Here is a 24,166-nt window from a genome sequence, read left to right as displayed (position 1 = left end):
CGAAAAAACTATGTCTAGCATCGTATTATATCCAGCTTTCTACGAATATAAAAATGTACAATCATAAGATTAAAACCAGTTTTTTTAGCCGGTGCCTTCGGTACCTCGGAGCTAAAAAACTAGTTTTAATCTCATAATTGTACATTCTGTATCCGCGGAAAGCCGTTTATAATACGATGCGAGAAATAACTATTATGTATTTGAAAAGCTTGTAAAATCTATCTTAAAAATTTGTTTAACTTCCGACATTTTCAATGGTTTTGGTTAATTAACATAATATTATATGGTTGTGGACATTTCGGCGGATTTTGTAATATTAGTTTATTTTTTAGTATTAGTGGATTTTGCATCTATAAATATGTTTTTTTTAAATCCATTTCTCTTAAAAGACCTTGTATAATGCAAAGTAGAACTGTGTATGTAAGTCCATCAAGATTTCATAACGGTTTTTACTGTTAGTTTGATTATAAATTCGTGTACATGACACTGATTTTCTAACCATTTTTATCATTTATAACTGTAAATTAAATAGAATTCTATTTATCAAAAGTCATGAAAAATGAGTTTTTCTATGGTGAAAAAAAAAACATTGCTTATCCCGTAATGCCCAGCCCCCATATAAAATTCAAACTAGTACCCTTTCAAAAAATCAGTCCAATATCCCCCTAAAAAAAACGCAAAATTACACATGATACTCGACGAAGTGACTAAAAAATGAAGAGTGTGACGTCAATAGATCCATCTCTTTTTAAGGGGTTTCCTTTCCCACTTCTCCTCTCATCTCTCCCTTTTATGACGTCACACGGCTCATATTTTCAGCCACTTTGTCGAGTCTCTTTCTCCGCTACCATCGTGTACTTGAATATGATTTTCTCTAGAAGTTTAATGGTGTTTCTAATAGTTTATCACCCTACTCTACATCTTAATCCAAACTTTGTACCTTTGTTCTAAATTTTTATTTGAAAAGCTACTCTACAAGTCAATCCGGTCAGGTTGGTCCATATACATTATCAAAATCATTTTATTTTTCGTTCTTTTACAGAAAAAAGTATATAAATTTGTCAAAAATATGGAGGGGTTTTTTCTGGGGGGGGGGGGGCAAATTTATTAGAATGAATATTTTTACTTCCTCTCGATCTACTAATAGCATATAACCTGCCGAAGGCCAGGAATCATCAACACATTCTATAAATTTACTATAATACTTTCAGATTTTCGTAAATCTTCGCTGCTGAAAGATCAATCGTCCTTGTTTTAAGTTTACTACTTTCATTATTAGGCCAGCGCGGCGCAAAGCTAGGTTGGAATAATGGAACAAAGTTATTGCTTATGCTTAATTAAACCACTTACCATTGACATAATTTTATAATCAATATCGTATTTTCTTCATTTGCTTTGGGCATTTTGTATAAGAAAAAAATATTTCGTAGTTTTTAATTTATATCCTAAAATCATGTTTTTAAATAACACATGTATAATTCTGGAAAAATTTATGGAACAGAACCAAATATTTACCATAATAGAAATATTTAGATTTTACTGATACACAAAGTTTTATAACCCTGTTCTCTCATTCGTTGGCGTAAAACTTTTGGTAAAAATCAGGATTGGTTGACCTATACAATAAAGTAAAAGACCCTGTCCCGATTTTTTCATTGTGTCTTTAAAACCAGTAGCGTCGGAAATATAAACAAAGTCGAGTCCCCAAACAAAAAGCAAATTTTCTAGTGGACGAAAAGGGTCTCCGCATCTTGGGGCAAGGAGTCGTCCTGATTATACATCTATGCCTAAACTAGTAGTGTTTATAAAAACGTTTCGGACATTAACTTTACAAAGGGTATACTTTTGTTTATTGTAATTAGAATTTACATAAATTTATTGTCCATTGTCTCTTCCCTGAAATTCCCTAAGATGGATGATAAAACTGGTTAAATGCTATTTATTTTTTATGTTTACCTAAATGGAAACGGAACAACCTAATATAACCTAAAATATAAAGCAGCTATGTTTCAAAAAAATGGTTGAAGCTTACTTTGGAAATTGCCTTCAAAATATATAAACATTTTAACTTTCAGATTACTTGAATTTTGATAAATATTTATGTATAAAATCCTATACATTTTTCATTTTCACTTTTCAACACTTTTAAAGTAATTTCAAGTAACAAGGATAAAAGCATCCAGAAGAAGCAGAATAATTTAGATAAAATTAGTAACCAGCGGCTACGCCCCGAGAGGCCTACCAAGGACTACTAATGCCAAGTTTCATAACGAAATTCGGATTCAAAGTGCTAATTGCGCATTTATTACGAGATGGTTGCATTAAAAAAAAAGTAACAAACGGCTACATCCCAAGAGGCCTCTATTAAAATTGAAAATTTAGTGATGGGTGAGAGGTTAAGTTTCACCTTACACTTTTAATTTTAGTTTTAAAGAAAAAGTAAAATATACTCCTATAAGAAGCTTTGGTTATAGTCCCTTTCGTGACTGTGTTGGAATGATTTTTCTTGTATTCCCTGGCAAGTTCGAACCCATTAATTCCCTTTTCCTTACACCAGAGAATGAGTGTGTACGCGGCATTCCTAACTATCTCCGCGCTTCGCTTGTAAACAAACAAAGGCGCGCACATTTTTTCCTTGTTGATTCCCATGTGAAGAGCTACGTGAATAAAAATAATGTATTGGATGGATATACATGCGCTCTAATCCGTGGAAGATCTCAAATAAGCCTTCCTGCTTAGTTTGACATCATAATGTGGTAAGAATTTATCTTAATTCTTAATAATAAGTGTAGTATGGTATATTTTTACGAAGAAATTTAAAACATTAATTTTTCAACAAATAGACCATTTAACTGCTAACTTTTGACATACGAATATTTTCCTTAATTTTATTGATCATTTGAATCTAAAATTATCAATTTCTGATGCTATTTAATATGTTTCGTGCCAATTTAAAGTTTTTTAGAAATTTTATATTTTTAATTAAATTGAAATCACGCAACCTCGATATACAAAAATAATAAACCATTAATGCTATGTAATTAATCTTTATATTTTTGTTTTAGATTCACCGTTTTCATGGTAATAAATACACATTTGTAAACATTCACATGTTGGTCATTCGGAGGGCTTGGAGATTAAGATTTCGTGTACGGCAAGGCATGCGTACCGAAACAGTGACATTGCCTCTTAAGGGGCGTTTTGTCGTATTTTCCCATTAGCTTTACTCCCATTTCTAGCCTATGTAGGCCCGGGGCTCTAACCCTGTGGGGCCAATTGCCCAACCCGGGGAAATCCCCTAACCTAACTTAACCTAACCTACCCATTTAAAATAAGCTATCAAAGCTACTGTGAAAATACGACAAAACGCCTTTTAAAAGAACCTTATAGGTTTAACAGTTAAGGAGATCCTAAGCTGCATACAGACAGTCACATATACTGATACTTTTGTATCAGCAACTTTGCCCCTAGAATCTGTTTTGTAAGGGGGAGGGGTTGGTAGAAAATTAGCCATAGAAACCTTAGTGAGGCTACTCTGAAAAGGAAGAACTCAATCGATTCTGTGGTTAGCGAGATCTTTAGGTATGTATAAATAATAAACCTTACTACTTTATTTAATAGTATGAAATTTCATTTTAAGAACTTAATGTTAATTAAATTTACATTAAAACATTAAAATCTTGTAAAAGTTCTTTTTATACTATACATAATTAAACAGCCTTTTTTTTCATTTTATTAAAGAAAAAAAGGATAATTTTGGCCATAAGTACTAAGTAGCGCAGTTGTATCAATTTAACAAAAAAAATATAGTGAGAAAAGAACAGAAAAGTAATTTAATGATTGTACATTTTTATATTTGTAGAAAGTTGGATATAATACGATGCTAGACATAGTTTTTTCTTATGGATGAGAATCGGTTCCTATCCACCGGATTCGAATGAATACGAGAAAAGAATTCTAAGTAAAATTAACATTTTGAATTTTGCATATCAATTTATAGAAATGTTGCGCTTCCAAGTAGAAAACGATGTCCATAAAATGCACAAACCAGGTATAGTTCAGAAGTTAATCAAAAATATGAAGAAACCAAGAAGATAATATCAATCAACCAAATATTCAGCAATGACAAACGTTGGAGAGGACGACAAACGCAGAAGGGACAAACGTTAGAGTGGACAAAAGCCGGAGTATTTATTTTAATAGTTTTACAGAAAATCTTTCAAATCTTTGGTAAAAAATCTTCGATATTTTGGTTATATTTTTTATTTTTGGTTTTGGTTCATTACGATCAGAACAGAAAAATAATATCTAGAAGTCTAAACAAAAATTTTGTGTAAATCTATCCAAAAATTACTTGAAAACGGGAATGTTAGTACGGACATACTAACACTTAGACTTACTTACACAGTTCGTTTTAAGGTGCTTTGACTTTTGTGTCAGAACCTAAATTGGGACATTGTGCATTTCATTACCCTATGTTAGGTAACTTCATTTCACTTTTCAATAAAATCTAAAATGCAGCGGGTTTTCAGAAAATTAAATTTGAAAATTTCAAGTTCAATTTTCACCCACTAGGAGTTACCGCATAATCATGACAAGAAAAGCAAAGATTATTTATTTAAAATTTTGAACAACTTTGCTTTTATAAAGTCAGTCATAAAAACACTCCTGAAGTGAGTTAATTCATGGCCATTTTTATCAATTGCTTTGCTAAGGTCACGGAAATTCAGCCTTAAATAAATCATATATAGAGAGGTTTTATGACTGACTTTAAAAAAGCAAAGTTGTTCAAAATTTTAAATAGATAATCTTTGCTTTTCTTGTCATGGTTATGCAGTAACTCCTAGTGGGTGAAAATTTAACTTGAAATTTTTAAATCTAATTTTCTCAAAAACCGCTGCATTTTAGATTTTATTGAAAAGTGAAATGAAGTTACCTAACCTAGGGTAATGAAATGCACTATGTCCCAATTTAGGTTCTGACACTAAAGTCAAAGCACCTTCGAAGGCACTGTGACTTAGTTTCTTATCGCACTTGAAATTATAAAATCAGATGAATAGGATTAACGTTTCATATAGAATTACAGATGTTTTGGTACCTAACTTTTAAAGGAAACATCATGAAATTAACGATATGAGTTATCCATTAGGGACAGACGGACGGCTGGACGGACCAACCTTTGTTACAGAAAAGATTCGCTTTTAGAAAATAAAGTTGGGTGGGTTATTAGTGGTCCACGGTTGGTTTAAAGGGAATAATCTAGTCCATAATATTCTTATCAATTTTATGTGCATGCATGAAGAAGAAAAATGAGTCTATAAACATGTAAGAGGTAATTTATATAAACAGGAACAATTCCTTCTACCTATAAAAGAAGAATTCAGTTTTTGTGGATATACTATTTATTTTCAATTAAAAAAGTGTACAAACAAGGTAGAAGTGAATTTTGGGTATAAAATGTCAAAAATAAATCTGATTTTTACTTTTTTTGGGGTGGGGGTAAAATCTAATACATTTTCATATAAATTTTGCAAGGGCACTCCAAAATTTATTAAGGAGAGTGCAAATACACCCCCCCCCCTTTAGACGTCACTGGTTTTTAAGAATTCACCTTTGATTAATTCCTGTAAATTCCATTTGAGTGTATTTGTTCATTTCAAGTGCACATATCTTACAGTTAATTACAATTAAACAAGGATCACAACATATATAAGAGCGAAGCTCTAAAATCAGAAGGAAGCATGAAAAAGTTAAAAATCTTTTTCTGGCAACGATTATAGAGTTGTTATAATTATCATATGAATCATCATGCAAAGTTTGAAATTGATAGGGCAATTTTAATATGTCTTAATTAATGAAAACAACTAACCGTTATATGAAAACATGTAACCAACCCTAATTTTGAAAATGCTGTGCTTTACATGGTGAATTATCATCCTAGAAATCATCATTTCAAAAAGAATAGTAATATTGAAATATAGTTTATTAAAAATATTTCTATATTTGTTAACTTTATTATAATTCTCTATACCTTGATTCAACACTTTGAAATGCAAGCCAACTTATACCAGGTTTTCATAAAACAACCACCAAAAACATTCTCACGGAGTATTATCCTTGTAGGGCTCTTAAACCTCTAATAAACCTACCTTGCCAACAATAAGCGTCCGCAATAAGTTAAGACACAATAATATATCAGACATAAGAACAGACACAGTCACTTATATATAAGTTGAGCTACTAAAGTTTGCTAATTATAAAATTAGCTTAAATTAATACACAACAACTTATGCTAGGCAAATTATTGCCTTAATTAATCCTCATCATCAAAGAGATAAAAGGTTAAAAAATCAAAAATATTTTTTTCCTTCGATTTTGCTATACTAGGTATATAATATCATTACGGGTCACATTTTTATTCAGCAAAGAAGGGTTTAGAGCTGATGTGATAAGAAATTTATGTTGATAGACACACCAGAGCTTTAAATTTTATGTATAACATTTTAATGAGAAGTTTTCTGTATTCATTGTGGGTCTGTGCATACTTGAAACTATTTCTATTTAGCTTTCTTATTGCACTTTAAGTTTCTTATAATTAATTGATACATTTTAACCATTGCATTGAATAAAAGTTTTTTGTCAGAAAAAGAAGCTTTACATTGCTTCCTTTATTATTTTAAGGCTGATTTATTTCCAAATTAATGTATGCAAATGGTTATTAAGAAATAAACGTAATTGTATAACTTTTAGAGTTTTTTCTTCTTTCTTTAGGGAAACGATCCTTCTTACAGACCCTGGACCACACAAACGAATTTCCCTACCTATTTTGTAAGACTATAATGAAGCTTTAACCAAACCTAATCTAATAGAATTTAGAAACAAATTTAAACAAGGATAATCTATAATACAAAGTAGATCGATGTCTGTCTGTTTGTTTGTCTGTTTTTTTAATCTGTTTGTTTGTTTGTAGCGAAGGATCTCGCTAACCGCTGAACCGATCGGGTTCTTCTTTACAGGGTACCTTCTCAGGGTCCCGGGAAGGTTTATAACTATTTTCTTAGGGGGTGGGACAACCCCCCCCCCCCCAAAAAAAAATGAAAAATACCCTACCCCCTCATTTTTCTTTTTCTTTTTAAAACTAAAATTTAAATAGTGGGTCGACTAACCCCCCCCCCCTAAAAAAAAAATTCCCCCCATCACAAAAAAAATTTTCTTAATTTTCTTTTTAAATTTTTCATTCAAATCTAAATTACGAAAAATTTGTTTGATCAAATCTCTAGGGGCAAAGCCGCTAGTAATTTTTATAAATTAGTAATGTCCGGAAATATGTAGACAGTATAAATAAAATTTATAGAGAAGTCAATAAGAGAAATCTTCATATACAAAAATCATCCGTCAAATAATATCCAAGTTTATTTTCCATTATATAGAAATCTAGTTCCCTTTACAAATATGTTATACAATGGATTCTTTCATGCATTGGTTAGTTAAATTTTCACAATCTTTTAAAATCATTTCAATCATGCCTCACTAAAAGAAAAAATAAGTTGCAGTAGAGTATATTTGCTACTAAAAAAGGGGAGTTTGAAGGTGCAACTCTCTCGATTGGAGGACGTTCTTTGTTCAAAGTTTTGTATTATTTATGGACACTCATTTGTACAAATATCACCACTTTTCTTAACACCTTACCCTCTGCTGTCTCGTTGCGTGGCTACTATATAACTAGGGTCTACGTCATCTCTTTTTGATAAGAAACAGCATTGCTCTTTTCATTATTGTAAATTTAGACATATAGATCCATTCTAAAGTTGCATAATATAGACTAAAGCTGGTCTATATTGGCTGTACTTCTCGGCAAAGCATTATACCTGTCTTTAGTTGGTTTAAGGCTATTTTTTAGAGCCTACTTCCATAGACGTCCAAGAGGGTGGGTAATGGAGCGATTACCCCCCCCCCCCCATTAAAAAAATTTTACCCCCCCCCAAAAAAAAAAAAAAGCTTGGACGTCTATGCCTACTTCGCTCTCCCCTGAAGGCTAGCAACTATTGATATATAAAACATAGTAATTGACTGTGCATGCAATATAAGTAGATTATTTGCAGATTATTTTGCCAACGTATTTTCCATTGATTACTTGGACAACAGGGCAGATCAATTGATAGTATTAATATCAAAAGTATAGCTATTCTATAATTGTTAATGTGTTATTTATCTGTTTTAATGGCTTCGCTTTTATAAATGTTATGCTCCTTGTGATCTATAACATTTTGGTTGATTGGTTGGTGGCCCTTCTAAGTTTGGATAGACATATTTTTCATTTCAATTCTCTGTCTTTAGAAGCTGGAAACAAACTTTTATCAAAATGCTGCAGTATAAAATATAAACAAATAAGCAAAAAGATATTCATTCCAAAAATAGGGAGGGGTATACCTTTACCCATGAACAGTTAACAATGAACAATTATGTTTTCTTAAATGGTTGATTGTCAAAATGAATAATAATTGTTCTAATTCAGGTGAATTCTTTCGTTTTACCAACAAAATATTAAAAGGTTTTGTGATTTTTAGACCAAATATATTTTTTCTGTTTGGTATTTGATCCCTAACAAATCAGAACTAATAGACAGGGATCTAAAGGGATAAGACAATGGCCAATAAATAGATGTACATACATAATGATGATACACAAAATTACCCCTTCTTTAGAATTTAACACCCAACTTAATGAATCAACCAATCAAAATTCCCCAAAGTTGTGAAGCCAACGAATAAGGAAACGTTATTATATAACTTTGGGGACTAGTGTAATAAACAGCCTTTTGTCCCTTCTCTCTCTCTCTCTTTGACTAATAGGTCTATGGTTTTATGAGTTTCCTTTTGCAGGTCTCTTAATATTTTCTAACCAAACATCATTTTACACCCTAAAAGTAAAATCAAAGATTGGAGGGGTATTGTACCCTTAGCTTAGCCTCTTGTGGCCTTAAAGCAAAGGAACGAAATAGATAAAGTAAAGCACACGTTTTATGTACTTATGGGGGAAAAGTAGATCAAATAATCACGGACAAGGGATAATGCATTCCAAGAAAAATATTATTCACAGTAAAAAAATAAGACCATTTTCAGTATGGCTTTGAAACCGATTAATATCCGCTGGATTAGAACCAGTTCTAAGCCATAATGAAAAATCATTTAGCTTATCCTATATATAATATCCAGTTTTCTACGAATTAAAATTGTACATTTCGGCTTCTTGGATAAAAAAAAAACTGGTTTTAATCTTATAATTGCACATTTCTAAATCTGCGAAAATCCGTTTATAATACAATGCGATAAATAACTATGAAGTAATTATTATTTTTGACTGCCTAAAATTAAATGTTGGAATATAATAATTTTTGGATGAATTATCCCTTATTCGTGAAAATAATTAATGAAGGTAATGTTTGTAGAATAAAGTAATTATTAATACAAACACTATAGATTATAGATAGCTATTTAATGAGAAAATAATTAACTAATCTTTTCCTCCTTTTCATAACCTAATTTTTAGTGCAGAGCTACTCTATATCCTATTAATTAAAGTAGAAATGTTTTTTTGTCTGAAGCTTTAAATCTCAATAACTACTGAACTGATTAGGTTTTCTTTTTTAGGTAAGCCTCACATAGTTCCTGTGATGGTTTAAACTTTTTTTTATATTTAGATTTAGGATTTTGGGATGGTTTAAAGCTATTTGTCTAGCCCCTATATGCTAGGAGCGTAGCCAATAGAATACATAAAAGTATTAAGTTTTGTCGGTCAGTCTGTTTCTTAGTCTGTAATAGTTTTGCTTTCTTCTTAAGATTTTTTTCTAAAAGATCAAAACTTTTTTCAAAATATTTAAAATTTTCAACAACATAATTTTTTGGGAAATACTATATCGTTATAAAACTATCTAATTAATATCACTTATGAGTTTTTTTATCAAAAAAATTAGTCGTGGTTATTAACAAAGCTTTTGAAGTCCTTTGCATATTAAAAGCAAAGGACTTAAAAAAAACAAAAAAATAATACTGGTGGCTAGATGCTAAGCCACTAGGTGCAAATTCCTTCTATTATCGTGCAAAAAAAACAATAAGTGTTTTTTTGCAATTTAAACAGTGTGCAAAAATTGTAAAGGGACAAATTGGAATTTTCTGTTTTCTATTATTATCATCATTTCTAACAGGCATGCTACTCTTCAATTCATCATGTGTTCGGTCAGTCAAACGGTCAGACAGCATGTATTTTTTGCAGGGATCTTAAAGGATATGACAATGGAAGATAAATCAAGTCACAGCCCCTCCTTAAATAAACAAAATTTTCCCTTCTGTAGACTAAATTTATTGATGTGAATGTTTGGTTAAAAAGTTTTTAAATCAATGAAAATTTAATTAATTTACCCAAAGATTTAAGCAACGAGTGAAGGATCGGGTTTATATAGCTTTGAGGACCGTTCTATTTAGGGTCCAATGTCTCCTCTACAGAACAAATAAAAAATTACATATTTATGTAAAGAAGGTTTGTCAATCTTTAAAGTACATACGGACAGATATATAAGATTGTACAGTAGCTGTGCTACAAATCGTTGAAAGGTTTTAAATAAATTGGGGTTATAATATCATAAAATTGTTCTTGTTGTTTTTCATTTTTCACATTCCCATCTACCTTATTAAATAAAAACTGCACCTGAAATGGGAATGACAAAAACCATTTATAGCATAACTAAGGATAAAACATCGTCATATTAATTTTAAAATTTACAAGGCTTTCATGCATGGAGTAAACTTCATATTTGTCAGGAATTTCTAAGAATAAGACAATGGACGATAAATTAATGTTCCCCCAATGTAAATATTCAAAATTACCCCCTCTGTAGATTAAAATAATTGGTTGATAAGTTTTTGCATTGCTAGTTTGAACAACCCAATAAAGATTTTATATAAAGTTTTTAAGCCAACCAATGAGAGAATGTGATTATTAAACTTTAGAGACCAGTATAATTTACAGTCTAATGTCCATTTTTTTCTCTAATAAATGATAACTCTCGTGATCAAACAGCCACGACAATTTTGTGATTGTGCCTCTTTGGATTTAACGATATGCGGCTGTGAAAGCTCACCTGGAGAGGAGTGGGACAATAGACGACAAATTATAAACTATAAGTTAGCTTTACAAATGTTGTTATTATAAATCTTGATTGGGTTGTACAAACCAAGAGTGTCCAAACTTGTCCACTAAACTTTATTTTAATACTATTTTTATGGGTACATTCATCGTTTATTGACTTATCCCCTTAAGAAACTCAAAATTTTAACAGTTCTATGGAATATGAAATTACCATTGTTCTATGCAAAAACATAAAAATAGGCATAAAATCAAAGGGATACTTTATACACAATATCTAACGAGAAAGGTAATTTACCAGCTTTTGCTACCTTTAAATTATTTTTCATTTAAATAGTTAAAAACCTTAAATCGTAGAACTAAGGGATGACAGAATATTCATTGTCCGATTTAGTACAGATTATATTTTGTACATATGGGTGTATCTCAAATATTCATGGGTTTATCTAGTTAAATGTACAAAATAAAAAAAGATATTTTAAACCAAATAACAATTTTAGAGGCATTTTTTAATGATTAAAGACCTTGTAAACTTCTCGACTTATGGATGTTTGTCATCACATGCATAGATTTGTGATGGTTATAGTTTGCATTCATGAATAAATACGTTTAATGGAACGGCTCCTGTATCTGCCTGAAGTAAAAAAATTATGAAAATCTTGTGCAAATTCAGTGAAAATATGGTTTCAACTACTTTCATTTATTGTTATTGCCTCAGGTTTGCACAATTTTACAGTGCACATTGCTTTTACGGTTGCTGTCATCCTTGTTTTTATTATTATTGCTTTTAAATTATGTGAAAAATCTTACCTAGACTATCTAGCTATCCTTCTATTGATACATATATCCTATATGACTGATTGTAATGAAGATCTTGCTAACCACTCTACAGTAAAGCCTCTTATACAGATCCAGGGAAGGTAAAATTAATTTCTTGAGGGTACATAAGCCCCGTAGAAAAAATCCCCCCCCCCCCCCCCCAACTCCCATAATTTTCTCTACTTTTTACTTTTAAAACTAAATTTTAAAATAAGGGGTCGACTTAATCACCCACATTTGCTCATGTGCAACTAGAGACCTTTAAGGGCGAAGCGACTAGTCCTAAAAATTGTACTAGATCAGTACATGGTATATTTTGTACTAATGAATAAAGAAATTTTAAAATACATGGAAATTGAATTTTATAATTAAATTTTAAAAATATTTGTCACTTGGGTCTACACATTAAAATAGAGTTGCCATTTTAGTGATCTTTTGTGACATCTTTTATAAATACCAATTATCTTTGCCTTGCTAAAAATTCAACTGTCCTGTATTCTGTTTTTTTTTGTGTGTGAAATTCTTCCTTTGATGTCTAAACTAATTGTGGGTTGGGGTTAAGTGAGGTGTAAATCAGTTTTTTTTTTCAATGTCATATCTCTCCTTGAAGAAAAGAGTTAAGAATCAGTGTTGTAGTACGCGGCAATTAAATCGTCCAAAATGCAAAGTAGTAAATTCAGGGAGGAAGAGGACAACAGACTGTAAGACATACTGGTGCCCAAAGATTTTTAAACAAGTTCTCTAATTTGTTGGTAAGGTAAAATTGGGTACTTTTTATTTGATCTCGGAACAAACTAGCAGTGTTTCAACGTTTCCATCATTAATGTTAACCTACAGAAGGGTTAATTTTTATCATAATTAAAGAGTGTATACAATTTATCTTAAACCTTAAGCTTTCTGTGTAAATAAATGACATTTAATGACCTGGGTAGGCTCTATTTTGTGGAGACGTAGCCCTGCGTATCATTCAAATCAATCATATAGAATGAGCAACCCAAAACCTTTTTATTATTTTTTCCTTTACTGTGGTTCGGTTAGTTTTTACCCCCATCGTCAATTCCTCCAGGGGCTTTGTAGCTAGAAATTTTCTTTAATCTAAAGCCTTAAACTTTTGGACAATTTATGTGGCGCATCCTGTGAAAGAAAATGTCCCATGGCTTCAAGGTATAGAATTACATCATTTTAACACATCACTGTACATAGGAATAAATTGGGACAGTCAAGTAATTATAGAAAAATAACTATATCTTATTAGTTTCTTCATTATTAAAAGTTTAAATTGTCTAGAGTTAAAAGGAAATTAAATGAATTATTTTAGTTTTAGTTTTTCAGTCGTGTGTGTGTTAAGTCACATGACGAAACTGTACCATGCTAATGACACAAGCTAGAAATCAAGCAGTTGTCATATCAAATACACAAAAAAAATATTGTAAAAATTAAATTGTTCTCGAAATGCTTTCATTCGTAAACATAACCAACTCAATACTAAGCTAATTAGAATTTCTGACATGGCTTTTCCAATATCACATTACCTCGTGAGAGCGAGCTATTTTTTGTTTTGAAGCAATCGTCTAGAAAAAAAGGAAAAAAGGAACACTTAGCAACACAAATTGTCCAAAATTATTTGACTTGCGGTATAGTATGAATATTACATATAGATTTTCTTTTAGTCATTTGCTTTGCATTTGAAAACAATAGTTTATCTCTTTACATTTGATTTAATCATAGTTATGAATTTAATCAATCTTTTTCTACATTGATAGAATTGCCCTATCGATTTTTAACTTTCAATGATTATGATATCCATTTTAAACATTATTTTTTACAGTTTCAATGATATAACCTAAAAGCGTTAGCTATCATAGATGTTATTACGCTTGTTACTGTTTAAAATATTAGAATATAAAATAATGGTGGATACTCTTGAACAAGAAGTTCTCAAATTTAAGGTAGGAAATTTTAAAACATTTATTTATTAAAATTTATAAAGCCAATTTTGTATTTGATGAATTATTTATATTATCTGTTCAAAACTATTTAATCTTTTTTAATTAACTTGACTTATCATTAATTATTAAAAAAATAAAAAGCTGTATTGCAAAAATGTTAAACCATATTGGCTAAAAATAATTTTAAGTTGTTACAGAGGGTAGTAAGGACGGACACACATACTCTTAAGTTATAGAGTAGCTTCACTAATAATGACTACAGAATTGTTTGCAAAAATTTAGATTTTAATTCTTGGTGATAGTGGTACTGGAAAAACTTCAATAGTAAGGTTTGTCATTTCATCGAATTTGGTTGAAGTAAAGAGGGACAAACGGACATATACTATATAGTATCTATAGAATAACAAAAAAAAAAAAAAAAATTAAGAAAACAAATATATAAAATTCTAGATTATAAACTTTACTACAAATTCATTTGTTCTAAACCTTTTACAATAATGATTTTTAAAAAAAAAACTTTGAAACATACCGGTAGATAATAGCTGGACAAAGTGTCTTAAAAATCAGCCATGTGACGTCATAAAAATAAGAGAGATGAGATGAGAAGTAGCAAAGAAAACCCCTAAAAAAAGAGATGGATAATCCCTCATTTATGACTTCACAAGGCTTATTTTTTGAGATACTTTGTCCAGCTACAGATCCATGCATTGGATCATTCATTTGTACCTAATCATCAAAGGAATAACAATTCAGAAATCGTAATTGTAATTGTTTTGTTACTTATATATCCCTCTACTTTGTCAGGCGCTTGGTGCATGATGCTTTCAGTGAAGATTATAATGCAACAGTTGGTATAGTTTAATATTTTTTAGCAGCGCAGCCACTCTATAATTGGGGTCTGGTCGTATGTCACTCATTTCAAAAATATCTTTCATGAGGATTATTTAAACCAAATATTGCAACAAAATAAAGAATATTTCATATCGATATTTATATTTTTTTAATTTGTACATTCTTAAACATATAAACAATTTGTCTACACTTGCTCAACTCATTTTCTCAGATGTTATTACTGAGCTAGTCATATTAAAATACAACAATTTTTATAGAGAATACTTTTCAGGTGTGGATTTTTCCGTAAAAGTTATCAAAATTGGAACTGTAAGTATTTAAGTGTTGTCAGAAATTTTTAACAAAAAGAATGGAACTTTTAAAAGCTTTACTAAAGTCAAAGTTACTTAAATTGTAAATCAACTATGAAGCTTTTTGTTGTACCTTTCAAAAAGGGGAAAATCTAAAAACTTTTGGCCAAAGTATCATTCCTGAATGACGCCATATTAAAAGATACATTAATCAAAACTGATGGCGAAAAGTTTTTAATTATCCCCTTTTATATAAAGTGCTATATAAAGAGCTTCATCAACTTTACAAATCTTTTTACATTTAAACACAGAAGATATACATTATGCATATGATGTATGTTTGAAAATTTTACCATATAAAAGTTTTGTTGCAATTATTTATTTTTCTAGGAGTGGTTTAGTTACAATATTATTGGTTTTTATGGATTACTTTATATTTACCATAAAAAATCTATAATTTTATACATTTTTTTTGCCTTTGTAAGATTAATAAATTTTCAAAAATTGGTTAAATCATTAACAATGTATTAAAATGCTTTCCTAAACGTTGCAGTACATTATATCGCATTAATTCATACGATTACGAAGATAGAAAGGAAAAATGTATAAGAATAGTTGATAGATATTTAATGTTTAAAATTTTCAGAGCCTAGAGGTTAGACTACAACTTTGGGATTTAGCTGGCCAAGATAGGTAAGATTAAATCAAGGGACGAACACATCCATAAGTAGTAATTATTAAATCATGAAAAACAGCCAAACCGACAAAACAAGTAAAGTACAGAGTAGATGCGTTTTGGTCAAAATAGCTTTTTATCTCAAATAGTAAAAGTAATTCGCTATGCAAATTTGATAACCTAGAGCATCACCTACAGACTGACGAACCTATCCTATTGAGTTACAGATAAGATGCTTATTGTTCATCAGAATCCTAACAAACAAAAGTGCTTTAAAAAGATATCAGCGAATTGCTTAAACTTTCTTTAAGACATATTACATTTTTAAGAGTTTTACCGACAAACCGACGGACTAAATTTATTAGTATTATATACTAGGTGCTTATTGGAACAGGGCCGAATCTTCACAAAGAATTTCAGTCACCTATCTTGAACGAGATGAAATTCAGCTTTCTCCTTTAACGAGAGACTGACGGACGGACATATTAATAATCATGAAGTAGCATCGCTACTAGATGGCTACAAATTTAAATCCTATTTCTGTTAGACGTTTTAAATGTTTTATCTAAATTAAATAAATAGGATAATAATAATATAGATAGAAGAGAAGTTCATTGATATGATAACTTTCTTGTGTTTATATAGGTATGTTAGAATTGTCCTATCCACTGAAAATTTTCATGCCTAATAAGCTTAATCTAGAAGCGTAAGAACTGAATTGTCTTCTATAAAGTTTTTTTATTTTAGATTTAATCATTTATCCCGTTTGTACTACAAGGAAGCTGCAGGGGTTATTTTAGGTTAGGCATTTAGCAAAGCAATTATTTAACACAGTTAATCCTTATTATAAAGTAACAGGGTGTTTGACTATTTGTCTGTCTGTACCAAAGGATCTCGATAACCGCTGAACCGACATGGTTCTCCTAGCTTCTAAAATAAAATAAAAATGTGTTATCGAATTCAATTCCCCCCTCATCAAGTGCCCCTAGTGGCCTTTACGGGCGTAGCCGCTAGTAATAGAAAAGAACAAAGATGATAAGTTGGCAATTGACATATAATAAGCATTAATTCTTGCTGTTTCTCCTGTTTAATGTAATAGAATGTTTATATAGATCATAGGATGATTTTAGGCTATTAGATGCTAGGGGTGCAGCCGACAATGAGAAAAAAACATAAAGATGGAGAATCTGTCATTTCCTTTTGTTCATCCACTCAAGTTTGACACTTCTCTGCTGATTTTATTGCAATTTTTAAAAAAAATTAATTCTTACTTAATGTTCTACAGTATGTGAAGAGAATAGACCAGAAACTTTACAGAGCATCGCCAGATGGAAGGGGGAACTTGATGCAAGGTGGGTTAATAATTATCATCTCGTATTATATACAGCTTTTCGTGGATATTAAAATAAAAAATTTAAACCAGAGCTGGATCTTTAAATCATTTTAGTGGTGAGCCAGATCGGGGTGAGCCAACTTTCCACCAATGAGAGCACAGCATTTTATGAAATGCTGCGCTGTGATTGGCTGAAATTCGGCTCACCCCGATCTGGCTCACCACTAAAATAACTTAAAGATCCAGCTCAGTTGTATTAGCCCCGAACAGCCTAAGGCACACGATTAAAAATTTGTTCTTATGATTTTTATTTTGTGGAAAATTATCTGTAATTCGATGCTATACATGAATTTTTCGGTATGGCTAACAACTGGTTTTAATCCACCGGATATTAATCGATTTTAAAGCCATATTGGAAAGATTCTTCTTTTGATTTATTTTAAAGGAAGCCTGCAAACAAAAATACTTTATGTTTTATAACTCTAGACTGCTACCAATAGACCTTATTATAACATTTGATAGTTTGAAGTTATTTCACCAAAATGTTAAAGCCATTTTTAAAGTTTTTTTTGTACGGTTCGCTAACATTAGAAATTTTTAACACTATGCCAAAAAAAGAAAACTTACCTTTATTAAAAAAAATAATACAATTTTTTAGCGTAGATATGCATTACCTATATCTTTTTTTTTTTGATTTTTTTCAATTATGTACAATACTTTTTTATATAAAGATTAAATCAGAAGCTTGCAAAAAGGAATGTATCCCTCCCCCCCCTACCTAAAATATCATCCACTTGGCATAATCCTGTGCACGCCACTAATTAAAATTTGTTTGTTTTAGATTAGAATTTTCAGTTCCTGCTGTATTACTTATTAATAAGGTAATGATAAATTTCATAAAACCTAATAATATTCATTAGATTTTATTATCCTATTATATAAAGTAGTCGGTTTTTTGTCTGATGCAAAGCCTAATGACTACTGAACCGATTTAGGGAAAGCTTCACATGAGGATCCTGGGATGGTTATATTTTCAGATATTGGTATTGTGATGGTTTTAGGCTATTTTTCTGCATTTCCAAACCCCTTTCAATTACAGAGCTCTTAGGTGCTAGGGGCCTAGCCGCTAGTTCACGTTAAATGAGAACAATATCGTTAAGCACGATGTTTGCTAAAAACATAAAACGCCGGGTACAGTATGAAATAATATTTTTCAACATTTCATTGACTAACAAGCATCTGCTCAATATTCACTTTGACCATACTATATAAAGAAATTATTTAAATTTTTAAGCTGCTATACTCTACAATGTTTAAATCTCCTGGCCTATGAGCTTCTATTTAGCAGCTTAAACCTACAACGAAATTAATTCGAAAAAGATTAATTAAGCTTTTGTTGATCGCGAACACATCGAAAAATTGACGCCTTCTACATCTGCCTCCCAAATATTATTTTAGATTTATTTTGCTTGTTGGTCTTTTCCTGTCTATTTAGAAACTATGTTGACCGTTGTCTTTTTCATATAATATTCAATGGACGGATGTACATAAGTATGAATTGGAATGTCCAAGGATAGCAAAAATGTAATTTTTTAGATGGATATTTTGGATGATATGGAGGACAATTTGGTTGATGATGTGGATATTGATGTTCTCTGTCAAAGGTAGAGCATTATTATTCAGGGAAAGGAGAGGGGGGGGGGGGACAATAGACTTTAAAATATAATTATACTTGTACCCAAAATTTATAAAAAGTTCTCTCATCTTCAGTTAAAAAAACTATCAAAAACTAGCAGTGTCCAAACTTTCTTTCAATTACTTAAAGAATGTTTAATTTTGTTTATATTAAAGGTTAAGAATAGGAACCTGGGCACGAACGTCAGCCAAGGTAAGTGCATTACAGGGATAGGTCGATAGGAAAAAATCTTCCTATATAATTAACAATTCTCCGTTTTATTTTAAATGTTCGGATCTTTTTCTAAAGTTGTTTTTAAGAATTGTGGCGGCTGCAGCTATGAATTAGCTGGCATTTGTAAAAACATAGGTGGAATTGGCTGTGGACTATTTAACTAACTGACTGTTAAAACTCTAAATTTTAACTTATTGGTTATGTATCTTAAAACTGTGGCTTAAAAAACTGCAGTCGGTCAGGCCTGTTTAAGGAAAACTCAATAAATATTAAATAGGTTTATTACCCTAGATGGTTAAACGGCCACAATAATACGCCCAACTTAATTAAGACTCTTTTGTACCAAAACATATAAATCAAAACCAATAATGTGGTCAGATTGTTCCTACACATCGTTAATATTTGTCCACATGGTGGATAGTTTATCTAACGTTCTATATTTATTAAAAATCTTTTAATTATCATTTGTTATTTCTATTACATAGGAAGGACAAGGTATACAGGAAATGCTGAACACTCTACTCTGGGATATTCTAGCTAAACACAATAAAACCACCTCCTATCAGGTTTTCAAATAGATATTTAGGATTTAAAAAGTACTCTAAATTGTTTTTATTTTGAAAGGATAGTGGATATAATTTTCTGTTTTTAAAATACCGCTCAGACAAGAATGACAACATCCAATGTAGCGAAGCTCATAAATTGAAAAGTATCTAATATCCAAAAGATTTACAGACAGAATGACAAATTTAGTTATTGAGTAGATGTTCAATGCATTTAATGCAGAAAAACAGACAAACCAAGAAAGCTACTGAAGTCAGCAAAAATCTTTCCAAATACTTTTTTTTAGTTTTAATTTTAAATTTTTAACGTAAAGCAACGGTCAAGGTGAGACTATCTTAAACTTAGTCCAAGTAAACACTAAACAATATCTACCGCATAGCGAGACCAACTGACAGACAAAGCAAGTTATAGATATAAATTGTAACTAAAAGCTAAACCTTGTTAAAATTAGGCCTGTGAGGAATTTGATGATGATGATTCTATAGAGGATGGAGATGAATTAGTTGAAGACAATAATGATAAAGATATTATCCACTTACATCAAAAAGTTAATCTTAGGAGAAAGGTGATTTTCAAATTGACATCAATCATTAACAATTAATCATTGAGGTTATGTGGTCGAAGATTTGTAATTTAAACTGGTACCCAAAATATCAAAAATATGCTTTCTTATTTGCTGGATCAAAAACTTTGGATATTTTTGTTAGCCTTATCGTTCTAGGAATCATATTGCAAAATAATCAAGGAAAAAAGATAAAAACATCATGTAAAAATCATCATGGACGGTGGACCTTAAAGTTTTGTCTATTGAGTTGCTTCGCTTTGAAAAACATTTTGTTACAATAATAATGATGCAGCTAATTCCTAAATGTATTTAACTCTAAAGATTGCACAACATATTTCTATTTTAGAGTACAGGAGTAGTCAGAAGAACATGTTGTAAATAAAACCATTTACTAATTACCAAAATATTCCCAATTTATATTATTACCTAGCCATTTTAAAATAAAACATTTGTTAGTTTTTTTAAAAATAGAACAGTTTGACTTTAAATTAACATTTGATATAAATTTACTTTTTCTATTGAGAATTACACAGAAACTAAATATGACAAATTTAAGCAAAAGATTTGTAACAATAAAAATAAACTTATTATTTTATACTTTATATATATATTATATATCTTCAAGAATAGAGATAATAAATTTGAAAAAGATTAATTTTATTTTGTTTATAGAACTCTTGGCAAATAACACTCTAAATGTATGTACATGTGTAAGTTCTAGATTTATAAAGTGAGCATATACACATGATTGAGAGAGAAATACTACCCAAATGTTGTTATATTTAACCTGACATAATTATTCGAGGTTTGGCCTAGTTTGATGGGAATAAGTACTAGTAGTATTCTGTATTTACTGTGTTAACTGCTAGGAGCACAGAACTTACAATAGCAGTCTCAGAATCATGGAGACCAACTAATTATTCTCATATAATATTTTAATTTAGCTTCAGTATATAAAAGTTATTAGCTATCTTTGGAACCACTCAAATATTTCCGCTTTATTTACATCTTATTAAATACTAAGTTTGTTAATAGTGGTCTTGTCAAAAAAAAAACTAGGAGCTTTGACCTTTCAGACACATTAAGGGTTCCCACCCCACTCTGAAAATTTCTACAGGTAGTTGTCCCTTTGGGTACCTTCCAAATATTCTATGGAAACTTTTTGGCTGTTTTGTTTATCCTTACAATAGATCTAATAGAAATGCATCCAGCTATCTCATAATATAAAGTTAGTTTCTAATAATTAAACCCAAGTTATAAATATTAAGCGCCTAATGAAGCATAAAAACTATGGGTGTTTCCTTTGTCAAAAAAGCTGTAATTGTTTAGGATAATCTACACATGTAAATATGAAACTGGAAAATCAAAAGTTGGCCACCCTGCTCAACACACATCCACATACATATATATTTGACCTAGAATTCACAAGTTCATTTCTGGGACAGTTATCCCTCAATATTTTCCTGGTGTACAAGGAGGCAGGAACAGGCACAGAGCTGCACACAATAATTCACACATTTCTGTTTCCCAGGTTAATGGGCAAACACACACTGCAGCTGCTTTCTCATTCAATAATTTGAGTGGCATTATATTATGTCTTTGCCCATTCTTCTTCCTTTGGTTTAACAATTTGGTATATGTATATTAAACATGCTTAAAAAACCAATAAATCAAATAATCTTAAACTGATGATTAACTGTAATGAAATCTTTATTAAAAGATGAAGGTGTTACTAAACTGAATAAGTTATAAGCTGATTTAGATTCAAATTATCAATATTTATTTATACCTACATAAATAAAAATCCATACAACAACCAATAATTAAAAATAATGTAGACATGCTGAAAAAAATTCATTAAAATTTCCTTAGTAAAAAAAAAATTTTATTTCAAATTAATGTCAAAGTAAATATGATGGAGTAATAAAATAATACATTATTGATTAAAATTAAAATGCAGAGTTGGCATTTCCTGGCAGACTGCAGCAGTATTCAACATTAATATGAAACTGTGCAAGGATATGAGAACAGAGTCTGCTCTGGGAGTACACACCAATATATAGGGAGGTTCAGACTCCGGACTCTCAGAGTAATTGTAGAATACAACTACAATATTTTAAATGAAAAAAAAAAAGTATGAACTTTTTTAAGATTTACAATTTAAAAAAAAAAATTATATTTTTGTAAATTTTAAAAAATTATCAATAAAAATTTTGCAATAAAATATGACATTATTTTTATGATAAAAATTTTCTAGAAAAAAAATTGTCTGGTGAAATTTTGTATGGGAAATCAATCTAGTATTGCTATTCCAAAAACATTTTCTATACAATCAGGAGATAAGAACACATTTGTATTGATTAAAATTGAATGAATTTATTTATCTATAAAACTTAAAAACAAATATGCTAAACAAGGATGACCTTTTTCTTGAGTAGGAAAGCACAAAAATTTAACTAATATATAGTAAAAGAAACAACATATGTAATATAAAGAGTAAATAATCATAATTCTGAGAAAAAAAGCTAAATGCGACTTTATTTACATTTAAACTGAAGTAAAAGATTTAAGTTCCCAAAAAAGTATCTCGCGAAAGTTAGTGATCATAAGAAATTGTAGCCTTCCCCCATCCCCCTCATGGATGTCCAACCTTTTATTTTTTTAGGGTTGATGGGGGGGGGGGGGGTCAATATTTCATAAGAGCACCTAAAAATTTTAACACCCCCTAGAACTCAAATGAATGGATGTGTAGGGATTTAGGGAGGTGTTTCATAGAACACAAAAGGTTGCGTTTTTAGAGTCAGAAGGATGAATCTTAATCAAATGAATCTTTGACTAGAAAATTGATGTGCAAAGAGTGCAAATTTGTTTACACCCTCCCACCCCCCATCCAATTTAAAAAAAAACATATCTCAAAGCACTAGAAAATATCCAATCACATAATAAATACCATCAATTTTTTAAAGTAGAAAAGATATTTAAAGTGGCCTTTAACATTTAATTATAAGAAAGTATTGTATGTTTACAAATGCTGTTATTGAAATAAGATCAAATACATGTAAGAAATACGCAGAAATTATTTAAAATGGCGCAAAGCACCAAACATTTTTTCAAATTCCTATTTTCTGTTAATTAATCTATTTTCTCAAAAAAAGATTAAATTGTACAAAAATAAACACTTTGTTCAAGGGAAAGGGACATTTTTCAACATTTGGAGTTGGCCAGGTTTGGATGCTCAGGAAAAAAATATATTTTTTTACCAAACAAGGCAGTGATTCTATGGGAATGTTGGAGACAAGCTGGAAACATTGATGGTCTTTTTGGAGACCATTGTTTTAATTGGGACCTAACAAATGCTGAGAAGCCATTATAAAATTTTTGCATGGGTGGAAAATATAAAGAACTTTACTGCTTTTATTTCAAACTAGCGGATTTTTTCTATTTTAGATTTAATAAGTAGAATTTTTTTTAAAAAGAATTTTTTTGGGGGGGAGGGGTTAGTCGAGTAGCCCACTTTTAAAGTTTTTTAATGAATCGTAGGGGGGTATTTTTTTTTTTGGGGGGGGGGAAGGTTTGGGGTGTCCCTCCCCTCCAAGAAAATAGCTTAGAACCATCACAGGACCAGTAGGTATATTCACTGAAGAATAGAACCCTATCGATTCGGTGTTACTGAGATCTTAAGCTTTAGAAAAAAAGACAGATGGACAAGACAGACAAACATGCTCTACTTTGTATTATAGATATGATAAAACCATTTCTAGTGAAACTGACCACCCATAAATCACAGTACTTCCCTACTCACGTCCAACCAATTTATTTGAATAGGTACCCCTTCTCAAATTCAGATATTTTTAAGAAATGAATTAAGTTGAAAGAGTAGGTACTGGGTAGCCCCGCAGGGTTAGGGCTCTACACAGGGGTCAGTTTGGGTTAAGAAAGGTATGGTAAAGGAAGATTAATGGTTAGGTTATATTGAGTACAGGGTAGCCTTGCAGGAAAACACCGCTGTTTTATTATAGGCCCTGCAGAGTTAGGGCCCCCTACAGGTGTTAGGTTAGTTTATATTA

At 30.7% G+C, this 24,166-nt stretch overlaps 1 protein-coding gene across 1 annotated transcript; it reads left to right on the top strand.

The window, feature by feature from the left end:
- Nucleotides 1–13,861: 13,861 nt before the first annotated feature.
- On the top strand, nt 13,862–20,626 carry LOC145325487 (ras-related protein Rab-38-like). The gene is made up of 13 exons (XM_080168469.1): nt 13,862–13,910; nt 14,193–14,239; nt 14,715–14,761; nt 15,034–15,071; nt 15,699–15,745; nt 16,476–16,528; nt 17,014–17,080; nt 17,903–17,942; nt 18,658–18,725; nt 18,913–18,949; nt 19,456–19,536; nt 19,986–20,099; nt 20,446–20,626. Exons 1-13 carry the CDS (start codon nt 13,872–13,874, stop codon nt 20,479–20,481), a joined length of 714 nt encoding a protein of 237 aa, XP_080024595.1. The 5' UTR covers nt 13,862–13,871; the 3' UTR covers nt 20,482–20,626.
- Nucleotides 20,627–24,166: the final 3,540 nt, after the last annotated feature.

This window comes from Acartia tonsa, chromosome 8, assembly GCF_053477335.1.
Source record: "Acartia tonsa isolate MP-2025a chromosome 8, ASM5347733v1, whole genome shotgun sequence".
In the NCBI taxonomy this organism is placed as follows: domain Eukaryota; kingdom Metazoa; phylum Arthropoda; class Copepoda; order Calanoida; family Acartiidae; genus Acartia; species Acartia tonsa.
Note: the sequence above shows the minus strand (reverse complement) of the source record. Positions and strands in the feature narration are given on the sequence as shown.

What these genes read in the sequence shown, in the direction of transcription:
- LOC145325487 (XM_080168469.1), top strand. Translation starts at nt 13,872, where the DNA reads ATGGTGGATACTCTTGAACAAGAAGTTCTCAAATTTAAG. An exon ending in AAGGGGGAACTTGATGCAAG is followed by an intron (nt 17,081 to 17,902) that starts GTGGGTTAATAA and finishes TGTTTGTTTTAG; the next exon opens with ATTAGAATTTTCAGTTCCTG. An exon ending in ATAAAACCACCTCCTATCAG is followed by an intron (nt 19,537 to 19,985) that starts GTTTTCAAATAG and finishes TGTTAAAATTAG; the next exon opens with GCCTGTGAGGAATTTGATGA.